The sequence below is a fragment of the Petromyzon marinus genome, unplaced genomic scaffold (assembly GCF_048934315.1).
Source record: "Petromyzon marinus isolate PM22_M1 ecotype Great Lakes invasive population unplaced genomic scaffold, UKy_Petmar_22M1.pri1.0 PM_Scaffold_72, whole genome shotgun sequence".
NCBI lineage: Eukaryota > Metazoa > Chordata > Hyperoartia > Petromyzontiformes > Petromyzontidae > Petromyzon > Petromyzon marinus.
The window spans coordinates 197,415-210,983 of NW_027423680.1; the positions used below are offsets into that span (position 1 = coordinate 197,415).

The 13,569-nt window shown below is 55.5% G+C and overlaps 1 protein-coding gene across 5 annotated transcripts in view; it reads right to left on the minus strand.

Annotated features, from left to right (window-relative positions):
* Positions 1-229: 229 nt before the first annotated feature.
* Positions 230-13,569, minus strand: part of LOC116938094 (fascin-like) — a 69,500-nt gene continuing 56,160 nt past the window's right edge. For 4 of the 5 annotated variants that reach the window (XM_076064782.1, XM_076064783.1, XM_076064784.1 and 1 more), the window contains 3 exons: positions 10,040-10,213; positions 2,879-2,993; positions 230-1,366 (listed from right to left, as the gene is read on the minus strand). In XM_076064782.1, the coding sequence (XP_075920897.1) occupies positions 1,270-1,366; positions 2,879-2,993; positions 10,040-10,213 (386 nt within the window). In that variant the 3' untranslated portion in view covers positions 230-1,269. Of the gene's footprint in view, positions 1,367-2,878; positions 2,994-4,329; positions 4,557-10,039; positions 10,214-13,569 lie in introns of those variants that run through there. The other variant, XM_076064786.1, reaches the window with a different exon arrangement.

Here is a 13,569-nt window from a genome sequence, read left to right on the forward strand (position 1 = left end):
AGACGGAGAGAGACGGAGAGAGACAGAGAGACACAGAGAGACACAGAGAGCCACAGAGAGACGGAGAGAGACACAGAGAGACACAGAGAGACACAGAGAGACAGAGAGAGACACAGAGAGACACAGAGATACAGAGAGAGACGGAGAGACACACAGAGACACACAGAGACACACAGAGAGACAGAGAGAGACAGAGAGAGACGGAGAGATGATACTTCACGGCGCAGATGAGAAGCACTCACGGCTCTGGATGTGCCACCAGGAAGGAGGAGGCATGGCTGGTGGGTGGGTGGGTGGGCGAGCGGGTGGGTAGGTGAGCGGGTGGGTGAGCGAGTGAGTGAGCTAGCAACTGAGAGAGTGAGTGAGCGAGCGACTGAATGAGCAACTGAGCTAGCTAGCGACTGAGCTAGCTAGTGACTGGGCGAGCGACTGAGCTAGCTAGTGACTGAGCTAGCTAGTGACTGGGGGAGCGACTGAATGAGCGACTGAGCTAGCTAGCGACTGAGCTAGCTAGTGACTGGGGGAGCGACTGAATGAGCGACTGAGCTAGCTAGCGACTGAGCTAGCTAGTGACTGAGCTAGCTAGCGACTGGGCGAGCGACTGAGCTAGCGACTGGGCGAGCGGCTGAGCTAGCTAGTGACTGAGCTAGCTAGCGACTGAATGAGCGACTGAGCTAGCTAGTGACTGAGCTAGCTAGCGACTTAGCTAGCTAGTGACTGAGCTAGCTAGTGACTGAGCTAGCTAGTGACTAGGCGAACGACTGAGCTAGCGACTGGGCGAGCGGCTGAGCTAGCTGGCTAGTGACTGAGCAAGCGACTAAGTGACTGAGCTAGCGACTAAGTAACTGAGCTAGTGACTAAGTGACTGGGCGAGCGACTGGGAGAGTAACTGGGAGAGTAACTGGGAGAGTAACTAAGCGAGTGACTAAGCGAGTGACTAAGCGAGTGACTAAGTGAGTGACTGAGAGAGTGACTAAGTGAGTGAGTGACTGAGTGACTGACTGAGCGAGTGACTGAGTGACTGAGCGAGCGACTGAGCAAGCGAGTGACTGAGCGAGTGACTGAGCGAGTGACTGAGCGAGTGACTGAGCGAGTGACTGAGCGAGTGACTGGCTGAGTGACTGGCTGAGTGACTGGCTGAGTGAGCGAGTGACTGAGCGAGTGACTGAGTGAGTGACTGAGTGACTGACTGAGCGAGTGACTGAGTGACTAAGCTAGTGACTGAGTGAGTGACTGGCTGAGTGACTAAGTGAGTGACTGAGCGAGCAACTAGAATTCCCAGAGGCTGTCCGAGTCTACAGACTGGGAGTCGGCCCGGAGCGATGAGGCATGGTCCCCTCTCACGTAGCAACCAGAGCTCTCCACCCTGCACACGCATAGCAACCACGCACACTTAGCAACCACGCACACACAGCAACCACGCACACACATAGCAACCAGAGCTCTCCACCCTGCACACGCATAGCAACCACGCACACACATAGCAACCACGCACACACACAGCAACCACGCACACACACAGCAACCACGCACACACACAGCAACCACGCACACACACAGCAACCACGCACACACACAGCAACCACGCACACATAGCAACCACGCACACACAGCAACCACGCACACACATAGCAACCACGCACACACATAGCAACCACGCACACACATAGCAACCACGCACACGCATAGCAACCACGCACACGCATAGCAACCACGCACACGCATAGCAACCACGCACACACGCATAGCAACCACGCACACACACGCATAGCAACCACGCACGCATAGCTAACTACGCACGCATAGCAACCACGCACGCATAGCAACCACGCACGCATAGCAACCACGCACGCATAGCAACCACGCACGCATAGCAACCACGCACGCATAGCAACCACGCACGCATAGCAACCACGCACACACATAGCAACCACGCACACACATAGCAACCACGCACACACATAGCAACCACGCACACATAGCAACCACGCACACATAGCAACCACGCACACATAGCAACCACGCACACATAGCAACCACGCACACATAGCAACCAGAGCACTCCAGCCTGCACGCGCATAGCAACCACGCCCACGCGCACAGCAACCACGCCCACACGCACAGCAACCACGCCCACACGCATAGCAACCACGCCCACACGCATAGCAACCACGCCCACACGCACAGCAACCACGCCCACGCGCACAGCAACCACGCCCACACGCACAGCAACCACGCCCACACGCATAGCAACCACGCCCACACGCATAGCAACCACGCCCACACGCATAGCAACCACGCCCACACGCATAGCAACCACGCCCACACGCATAGCAACCACGCCCACACGCATAGCAACCACACGCACACGCACATAGCAACCACGCACACACACATAGCAACCACGCCCACACGCATAGCAACCACACGCACACGCATAGCAACCACGCCTACACACATAGCAACCACGCCCACACGCATAGCAACCACGCACACACACGCATAGCAACCACGCACACACATAGCAACCACGCACACACATAGCAACCAGGTAGACAGATGCACTCCCCCCACCATCACCCCCCCTCCCCCCACCATCCCCCCTACCCCCACCCCCCACCATCACCCCCCCCACCCCCCCCACCCACACCCACCCCCACCATCACCCCCCCCACCCACCATCACCACCCACCCCCACCATCACCACCCCCCATCACCACCCCCACCCACCCCCACCATCACCACCCCCACCCACCATCACCACCCCCACCCACCATCACCACCCCCACCCACCATCACCACCCCCACCCACCCCCACCCACCCCCACCCACCATCACCCCCCCCCCCACCCCCCCACCCCCCCCCCACCCCCCCCACCGTATGGCCACGTGGTTGCGAGGGTGAAGTTCGAGGCAGAAGGCGGTGGGGTCAGCGACGTCGCTCACGGAGACGGAGCCGTCGGTACACAACACCCACGCACGACCATCTTCACCTACACACAGTGAGACAGTCATACACACAGTCACACACAGTGTCACACACAGTCACACACACACACAGTGTCACACACACACACACACAACACCCACGCACGACCATCTTCACCTACAGTCACACACACACAGTGTCACACAGTCATACACACAGTCATACACACAGTCACACACACTGTGTCACACAGTGTCACACACACACAACACCCACGCACGACCATCTTCACCTACACACAGTGAGACAGTCATACACACAGTCATACACAGTGTCACACACAGTCACACACACACAGTGTGATACACAGTGTCACACACACACACAACACCCACGCACGACCATCTTCACCTACAGTCACACACAGTGTGATACACACACACAGTGTCACACACAGTGTGATACACAGTGTCACACACAGTCACACACAACACCCACGCACGACCATCTTCACCTACAGTCACACACACAGTCATACACACAGTCACACACAGTGTCACACAGTGTCACACACACAGTGTCACACACACACAACACCCACGCACGACCATCTTCACCTACAGTCACACAGTGAGACAGTCATACACACAGTCACACACAGTCACACACACACAGTGTGATACAGTCACACACACACACAACACCCACGCACGACCATCTTCACCTACAGTCACACACAGTGTCATACACACAGTCACACAGTGTGTCACACACACAGTGTCACACACAGTCACACAGTCACACACACAGTGTCACACACACACACAACACCCACGCACGACCATCTTCACCTACACACAGTGAGACAGTCATACACACAGTGTCACACACACAGTGTGATACACACACACACAACACCCACGCACGACCATCTTCACCTACAGTCACACACACAGTGTGATACAGTCACACACACAGTCATACACAGTGTCACACACAGTCACACACACACAGTGTGATACAGTCACACACACACACAACACCCACGCACGACCATCTTCACCTACAGTCACACAGTGAGACAGTCATACACACAGTGTCACACACACAGTGTGATACACACACACACAACACCCACGCACGACCATCTTCACCTACAGTCACACACAGTGTCATACACACAGTCACACACACAGTGTGATACACACACACACAACACCCACGCACGACCATCTTCACCTACAGTCACACAGTGAGACAGTCATACACACAGTCATACACAGTGTCACACACAGTCACACACACACAGTGTGATACAGTCACACACACACACAACACCCACGCACGACCATCTTCACCTACAGTCACACAGTGTGATACACACACACAGTGTCACACACAGTGTGATACAGTCACACACACACACAACACCCACGCACGACCATCTTCACCTACAGTCACACACAGTGTGATACACAGTGTCACACACAGTCACACACAACACCCACGCACGACCATCTTCACCTACAGTCACACACACAGTCATACACACAGTCACACACAGTGTCACACAGTGTCACACACACAGTGTCACACACACACAACACCCACGCACGACCATCTTCACCTACAGTCACACAGTGAGACAGTCATACACACAGTCATACACAGTGTCACACACAGTCACACACACACAGTGTCACACAACAACAACAACAACCGCCATTCGCCACTAAGTGGCGGTGACGTCACCACGACGCTTGTGCCAGGCTATGTGCACCCTGAGGCCACGTGAAGTGTCGAACGCCCGCTGGCAGGAGGTCACGGGGCAGACCCAGGTGCCACGGGTCGACTGACTGAGATGACTGGCTGATGCACCACCTGTGCCCCCTACTGTGCCAACCTGCTGTGCTTTAGCCACCCGGCGCTCCGCTCGCTGTTGTGAGCGTCACTCCTCCGCCCTCCGTTGTTGTTGGAGGGCGACTGCCTCCAACTGCCCAGTAGCATCCTTCACGAGCCTCCTCCACAGAGGCCGATCTTGACACCGCTGGTACCAGTCATCGGCAAGTCCACTCAGCTCCACGTCCTCCTGTACCACATCACTCCATCTCTTCTCTAGCCCGTGCCGCGCCCGCTTAGCCCCCTCAATCCGGCCAAACAAAAGCTGTTTCGGCATGCGGTGGCTGGGCATGCGGGCTACATGACCCAGCCATCGCAGCCTTGCCTGCCGGAGGAGCTCACCGATGGGACCCTGCCCAGATCTTTCAAGGATTTGTGAGCTCCTCACACAATCCAGTCTGGTTAAACCCAGGATGGATCGTAGGCAGGTCAGCCTAAATGTTTCTAACCGGCGAAGATGTTCCATTAGGGGGGTCCACGTTTCGCAAGCGTAGAGAAGGGAGGGAATGACCGTGGCCGAGAAGACCTGAAGCTTAGTGCGGAGCGACAGACCAGGTAGCTTCCACACAGCGTTACGCAACCGATGAAAAGATATTGCCACTCGACTGATTCGGAGTGAGACCTCTGCTGTTAAACTGGAGCCAGTCATGAGCACACTGCCCAGGTATGGGAAACTCTCCACTCTCTCCACAACTGCCCCATCACCGATTGGGAGTTGTGGGGGTGGAGTGTCCGATGGTACAAAATACCCAGGCAGGTGCTTAGTTTTGGTGGGGCTGATGGTAAGGCCCCACCTCTTAGTGGCACGCTCCAGTCTCAGCAGCAGCGTCTCCAACTCCTCCTCTGACTGAGCAGCTATTACCAAGTCATCAGCATACATAACGTGGTTGAGCAATAGGGAGCCATCCCTTGACCGCACCCGGGCATCGATTAGCCTCCCATTATATCTGTACCATATGGAGATTCCCCCGGTACAGCTATTGAAGGCTTCACGAACTACGTGGTCAAAATAGATGTTAAATAATGTGGGAGCCAGAGGACACCCCTGTCGCACCCCAAGGTGTACAGGGAATGGCTCTGACTCCCAGCCACGTAGTTTTACCCGGGCCCGCTCACCATCATGAAGGTCCTTAATGATCGTGAGCAGAGGGTCAGGTACTCCAAAAGCACGAAGAACGACCCAGAGCCCAGGCCTACTGATGGTATCATAGGCCTTGACCAGGTCAATAAAGCAGAGATGTAGGTCTAGTTGGAATTCCCTACACCTCTGCTGTAGCAGACGGACAGAAAATATGGCATCTGTGCAGGACCGCCCTTTCCTGAAACCGCATTGGGGCTCCGCAAGCCTCTCCTCAGCGTGCCTGGCAAGGCGATGCTGAATAATCCTTGCCAGGACCTTTCCCGGCACACTGAGGAGTGAGATGCCCCTGTAGTTGTTACAGTCTGTGCGGTCCCCCTTCTTAAAAAGGGGGACCACCAGGGCATCCTTCCAATCCTGCGGAACCCGTCCAGTGGTCCAGACTGTTGTTATGATGTCATATAGGGCAGTCTGTGCACAAACGCCACCCTCCCTCAGCATTTCGCTTGGGAGATCATCTCTGCCCGCTGCCTTTCCTGGTCTCAGACTCCGGATCGCCTTCAATACTTCCTCAGCAGATGGCACCTCAGCCAGCCACTCACAGGGGGTGACTTCATCCAATATTTGAGGCACCGCAGCCTCAGCAGGGTCATCCTCACTTTGTGCCACGATGTTTTCCTGGCTGAGGGATTTTCCCTCCCCCAGGACCTCACAGAAATGCTCAGCAAATCTGCGAACCTGTTCCTGGGGGTCGGAAATTGGATCACCGTTTTTTCCCCTAATGATGGTAATAGGTGTGGCGCTGCAGGTTACTTTTTTGATGGAGTTAAATAGAGATTTGTGATCACGGGCCACTGAGGCAGACTCCATCTCCTCAGCAACCCGCGACCACCACCCATCCTTGCAGCGCCTCACGGCTCTCCGAACCTCCGAGCGAAGGCTGCGGTAAGCCTCCTCATTCTCTGACGTGGGATTCTGTAGCCGATGACAGTGGGCCTGTCGCTTTTTCTCAACCATCGTGAACAACTCCTCTGTCATCCAGGGTGTCTGGGGAGGTCTGGACCGCGTACCCAAAGCAGCCAGCACCTGTGACAGGAGGTCATAGAAGGCATCTGACTCATCGGCTTTGCCTGCATCCCTCCACGGATGTTCATCTTCGGTGGGGGCATAAGTAACCACGACCACCATTCCTCGCCTCCGGTTGATGGGAAGGCGAGCCCAAAGTAGCCTGGGGCTTACAGCTTCCCACACCTCACCGCCACGCTCCCACGCCCCCTTCATTCTTTTGTTCAAAAGAAGACCCACACCCTGTTGTTTGGCAGTCTGCTGCCCCGAGTAGAGGACTGTCCACCCCTCATGGTGGCAGGAGCCAGAGCCGGTCCACCGGACCTCCTGAATGCCGCATAGATCCAGGCGGTACCGGTCCAGCTCCCGACAGAGGAGTGGCAGCCTCTCCTCTGCAGTGAGCGTTCGAACATTCCACGTGGCCACCCATAGTGGCTTTTCGTTGTTTCTGGAGTAGCCCCGAGGGTAGGTATTCAATCTCCTGGCTCCGCCAATTGGGGTTTGGCCAGGAGACGTCATAGACGCCTGGCCCCCCGGGGCCTCCGGCACAAGCTTAGTTGTTACATATTTCAGTTTAATTCGTGGTTTTGTGGTAATTAATTGAAGGTGGAGGGGTTACCAGCCCCTCGCACCCGTCCAGAGCCCCCGTTTAGCCCCTGTGGTGGACACATATGCCATGAGGGGAGGAGCCAATCAAAATTGGATCTCCCCCCACAGCGCTGTCCACGACAGAGTTGCCCGTCCGGCACCGCGAGGAGACAGTGAGACACACACACAGTGAGACACACACACAGTGAGACACACACACAGTGAGACACACACACAGTGAGACACACACACAGTGAGACACACACACAGTGAGACACACACACAGTGAGACACACACACAGTGAGACACACACACAGTGAGACACACACACAGTGAGACACACACACAGTGAGACACACACACAGTGAGACACACACACAGTGAGACACACACACAGTGAGACACACACACAGTGACACACACACAGTGAGACACACACACAGTGAGACACACACACAGTGACACACACACAGTGAGACAGTGAGACACACACACAGTGACACACACACAGTGAGACAGTGAGACACACACACAGTGACACACACACAGTGAGACAGTGAGACACACACACAGTGACACACACACAGTGAGACAGTGAGACACACACACAGTGACACACACACAGTGAGACAGTGAGACACACACACAGTGAGACACACACACAGTGAGACAGTGAGACACACACACAGTGAGACACACACACACACACAGTGAGACACACACACACACACAGTGAGACACACACACACAGTGAGACACACACACACAGTGAGACACACACAGTGAGACACACGGGGGATGGTGTGGTTGAGTAAGTTGGTGAGCGTGTGTGGGTGAGCTGGTGAGCGTGTGTGGTGTGTGCGAGTGAGTGAGTGAGCGAGTCAGCGAGTGGGCGAGCGAGTGGGCGAGTCAGCGAGTGAGTGAGCGAGTGGATGAGCGGGTGAGTGAGCGGGTGAGTGAGTGAGTGAGCTGGTGAGTGAGTGAGTGGGTGAGTGAGTGGGTGAGCGGGTGAGTGAGTGGATGAGCGGGTGAGTGAGTGGGTGAGTGAGCGAGTGGGCGAGCGAGTATGTGAGCGAGTGAGCTGGTGAGCGAGCGAGCGAGTGGGTGTGTGAATGAGCGGGTGAGCGAGTGGGTGAGCGAGCGAGCCGGTGAGTGAGTTGGTGAGTGAGCGGGTCAGCGAGTGGGTGAGCGTGTAAGTGAGCGTGTAAGTGAGCGAGCGGGTGAGCGAGCGGGTGAGCTGGTAAACGAGCGGGTGAGTGTGTGAGTGGGCGAGCGAGTGGCGAGTGAGCGTGTGAGTGAGCGTGTGAGTGAGCGGGGGTGAGCGGGTGAGTGAGCGGGTGAGTGAGCGGGTGAGTGAGCGGGTGAGTGAGCGGGGGTGAGCGAGTGAGCTGGTGAGCGAGCAAACTGGTGAGTTGGTGAGCGAGCGGGGGAGCTGGTGAGCGAACTGGTGAGCTGGTGAGTGAGCGGGTGAGCGAACTGGTGAGTTGGTGAGTGAGCCAACTGGTGAGTTGGTGAGCGAACTGGTGAGCTGGTGAGTGAGCTGGTGAGCTGGTGAGTGAGCTGGTGAGTGAGCTGGTGAGTGAGCTGGTGAGCGAACTGGTGAGCGAGTGGCTGAGCGAGCTGGTGAGTGAGCTGGTGAGTGAGCTGGTGAGCGAGCTGGTGAGCGAGCTGGTGAGCGAGCTGGTGAGCGAGCTGGTGAGCGAGCTGGTGAGCGAGCTGGTGAGCGAGTGGCTGAGTGAGCTGGTGAGTGAGCTGGTGAGTGAGCTGGTGAGTGAGCTGGTGAGTTGGTGAGCGAGCTGGTGAGCGAGCTGGTGAGCGAGCGGCTGAGCGAACTGGTGAGCGAGCCGGTGAGCGAGCCGGTGAGCGAGCCGGTGAGCGAGCCGGTGAGCGAGCTGGTGAGTGAGCGGGTGAGTGAACGAGCTGGTGAACGAGCTGGTGAGCTGGTGAGCGAGCTGGTGAGCGAGCTGGCGAGTGAGCTGGTGAGTGAGCTGGTGAGCGAACGAGCTGGTGAGCAAGCTGGTGAGTGAGCGAGCTGGTGAGCGAGCTGGTGAGTGAACGAGCTGGTGAGCCGGTGAGCGAGCTGGTGAGTGAGCGAGCTGGTGAGCGAGTTGATGAGCGAGCTGGTGAGTGAGCTGGTGAGTGAGTTGGTGAGTGAGCTGGTGAATGAGTTGGTGAGTGAGCTGGTGAGTGAGCTGGTGAATGAGTTGGTGAGTGAGCTGGTGAGTGAGCTGGTGAATGAGTTTGTGAGTGAGCTGGTGAGTGAGCTGGTGAGTGAGTTGGTGAGTGAGCCGGTGAGCGAGCTGGTGAGTGAACGAGCTGGTGAGCGAGCTGGTGAGCGAGCTGGTGAGTTGGTGAGCGAGCTGGTGAGTGAACGAGCTGGTGAGCTAACTGGTGAGCTAACTGGTGAGCGAGTTGGTGAGCGAGCTGGTGAGCGAGCTGGTGAGCGAGCTGGTGAGCTAACTGGTGAGCCGGTGCTCACCGTGCAGGTGGTATGTCCCGCTGAGCGGGCCGGCGCTGAGCGTGAAGGACTCGTAGGTAGCTCTGTTGGCGTCAAGCACCCCGCTGCCACGCCTCACAGCCACAAAGCCGTGGGGCCCACGAAGCACCAGCAGAGGGCGGTTCACCACTCGGAGCGAAAACTCCTCCGCCTCGCCTGCACGCTCGCACCAACGCTCGCTCGCTCGCTCACCCGCACGCTCACCCACTCACTCACCCGCACGCTCACTCACCCGCTCACTCGCCCACCCGCTCGCCCGCTCGCCCGCACGCTCACCCACTCACTCACCCACTCGCTCACCCACTCACCCGCACGCTCACCCACTCACTCACCCGCACGCTCGCACGCACGCTCGCTCACCCGCTCACCCGCACGCTCATCCAATCACTCACCCGCTCGCTCACCCGGACGCTTGCTTACTCACTCACCCGCACACTCACCCACATGCTCACCCACTCGCTCACTCACTCACCCGCACGCTCGCTCACTCACTCACCCACTCACTCACCCGCACGCTCACCAGCACACTCACCCACTCACTCGCTCACCCGCACGCTCACCCGCACGCTCGCACGCACGCTCACTCACTCACTCACCCACTCACTCACCCACTCACTCACCCACTCACTCACTCACCCACTCACTCACCCGCACGCTCACCCACTCACTCACCCACTCACTCACCCACTCACTCACCCGCACGCTCACCCACTCACTCACCCGCACGCTCGCTCACTCACTCACCCGCACGCTCACTCACTCACTCACCCGCACGCTCACCCACTCACTCACCCGCACGCTCACCCGCTCACTCACCCGCACGCTCGCTCACTCACCGGCTCGCTCACCCGCACGCTCACCAGCACGCTCACCCACTCACTCACCCGCACGCTCACCCGCACGCTCACTCACTCACTCACCCGCTCACTCACCCGCTCACTCACCCGCTCACTCACCCACTCACTCACCCACTCACTCACCCGCACGCTCGCTCACTCACTCACCCGCACGCTGATCCCGCACGCTCACCCACTCACCCGCACGCTCGCTCACTCACTCACCCGCTCACCCGCACGCTCACCCACCCACTCACCCACCCGCTCGCTCGCTCACCCGCACGCTCACCCACCCGCTCACCCGCACGCTCACCCACTCTGTAGTGCGGCTGTAGCGTGTACGTAGCACCACCGGCTGTAGCGTGTACGTGTGTGTAGTGAGTGTGTGTGTAGTGAGTGTAGTGTGTAGCAAGTGTAGTGTGTAGCGAGTGTAGTGTGTAGCGAGTGTAGTGTGTGTAGTGTGTGTGTGTAGTATGTAGCGACTGTGTGTAGTGAGTGTGTGTGTAGTGAGTGTGTGTGTGTAATGAGTGTGTGTGTAGTGAGTACTGAGTGTGTGTGTAGTGAGTACTGTGTGTGTATAATGAGTGTGTGTAATGAGTGTGTGTGTGTAGCGAGTGTGTGTGTAGTGAGTGTGTGTAGTGAGTGTGTGTGTAGTGAGTGTGTCTAGTGTAGTGTGTAATGAGTGTGTGTGTAGTGTGTACTGAGTGTGTGTGTAGTGTGTAGTGAGTGTGAGTGTAATGACTGTGTGTACTGTGTGTGTACTGTGTGTGTGTAGTGTGTGTGTGTAGTGTGTATAGTGAGTGTGTGTAATGAGTGTTCGAGTGTGCGAGTGAGTGTAATGAGTGTGTAGTGTGTAGACAGTGTGTGTGTGTAGCGAGTGTGTGTAGTATGTGTGTGTAGTGTGTACTGTGTGTGTGCAGTGAGTGTGTATAGCGAGTGTGTGTAGAGTGTACTGTGTGTGTGTGTGGAGTGTACTGTGAGTGTGTGTAGTGTGTACTGTGTGTGTGTAGTGAGTGTGTATAGCGAGTGTGTGTAGTGTGTACTGTGTGTGTGTAGAGTGTAATGAGTGTGTGTAGTGTGTACTGTGTGTGTGTGTAGTGTGTACTGTGTGTGTAGTGAGTGTGTGTACTGTGTGTGTGTAGTGAGTGTGTATAGCGAGTGTGTGTAGAGTGTACTGTGTGTGTGTAGTGTGTACTGTGTGTGTGTAGTGAGTGTGTATAGCGAGTGTGTGTAGAGTGTACTGTGTGTGTGTAGTGAGTGTGTGTAGTGTGTGTGTGTGTGTGTAGTGTGTACTGTGTGTGTGTAGTGAGTGTGTATAGCGAGTGTGTGTAGAGTGTACTGTGTGTGTAGTGAGTGTGTGTACTGTGTGTGTGTGTGTAGTGTGTACTGTGTGTGTGTAGTGAGTGTGTGTAGTGTGTACTGTGTGAGTGTGTGTAGTGTGTACTGTGTGTGTGTGTAGAGTGTACTGTGTGTAGAGTGTAGTGTGTAGTGTGTACTGTGTGTGTGTAGTGTGTAATGAGAGTGTGTGTAGAGTGTACTGTGTGTGTGTAGTGAGTGTGTATAGCGAGTGTGTGTGTAGTGTGTACTGTGTGTGTGTAGTGTGTACTGTGTGTAGTGTGTATAGCGAGTGTGTGTAGAGTGTACTGTGTGTGTAGAGTGTACTGTGTGTGTGAGTGTACTGTGTGTGTGAGTGTACTGTGTGTGTGAGTGTACTGTGTGTGTGAGTGTACTGTGTGTGTGAGTGTACTGTGTGTGTGAGTGTACTGTGTGTGTGAGTGTACTGTGTGTGTGTGTAGAGTGTGTGTAGAGTGTGTGTAGAGTGTACTGTGTGTGTAGTGTGTACTGTGTGTGTGTACTGTGAGTGTGTGTAGTGTGTGTACTGTGAGTGTGTGTAGAGTGTAATGAGTGTGTGTGTAGTGTGTGTAGTGTGTGTAGTGTGTGTACTGTGTGTGTGTGTAGAGTGTACTGTGAGTGTGTGTAGAGTGTACTGTGAGTGTGTGTAGAGTGTACTGTGAGTGTGTGTAGTGAGTGTGTATAGCGAGTGTGTGTAGAGTGTACTGTGTGTGTGTACTGTGAGTGTGTGTAGAGTGTACTGTGTGTGTGTGTAGTGTGTACTGTGTGTGTGTGTAGTGTGTGTAGTGTGTACTGTGTGTGTGTGTGTACTGTGAGTGTGTGTAGTGTGTGTGTGTGTAGTGTGTACTGTGTGTGTGTGTGTGTAGTGTGTACTGTGTAGAGTGTACTATGTGTGTGTAGAGTGTACTGTGTGTAGTGTGTACTGTGTGTGTGTGTAGAGTGTACTGTGTGTGTACTGTGTGTGTAGTGTGTACTGTGTAGTGTACTGTGTGTGTGGTGTGTACTGTGTGTGTGTGTGTAGAGTGTACTGTGTGTGTGTGTGTAGTGTGTACTGTTTGTGTGTGTGTAGTGTGTACTGTGTGTGTAGTGAGTGTGTACTGTGAGTGTGTGTGTAGAGTGTACTGTGTGTGTACTGTGTGTGTAGTGTGTACTGTGTAGTGTACTGTGTGTGTGGTGTGTACTGTGTGTGTGTGTAGAGTGTACTGTGTGTGTGTGTGTAGTGTGTACTGTTTGTGTGTGTAGTGAGTGTGTACTGTTTGTGTGTGTAGTGAGTGTGTACTGTGAGTGTGTGTGTAGAGTGTACTGTGTGTGTGTGTGTACTGT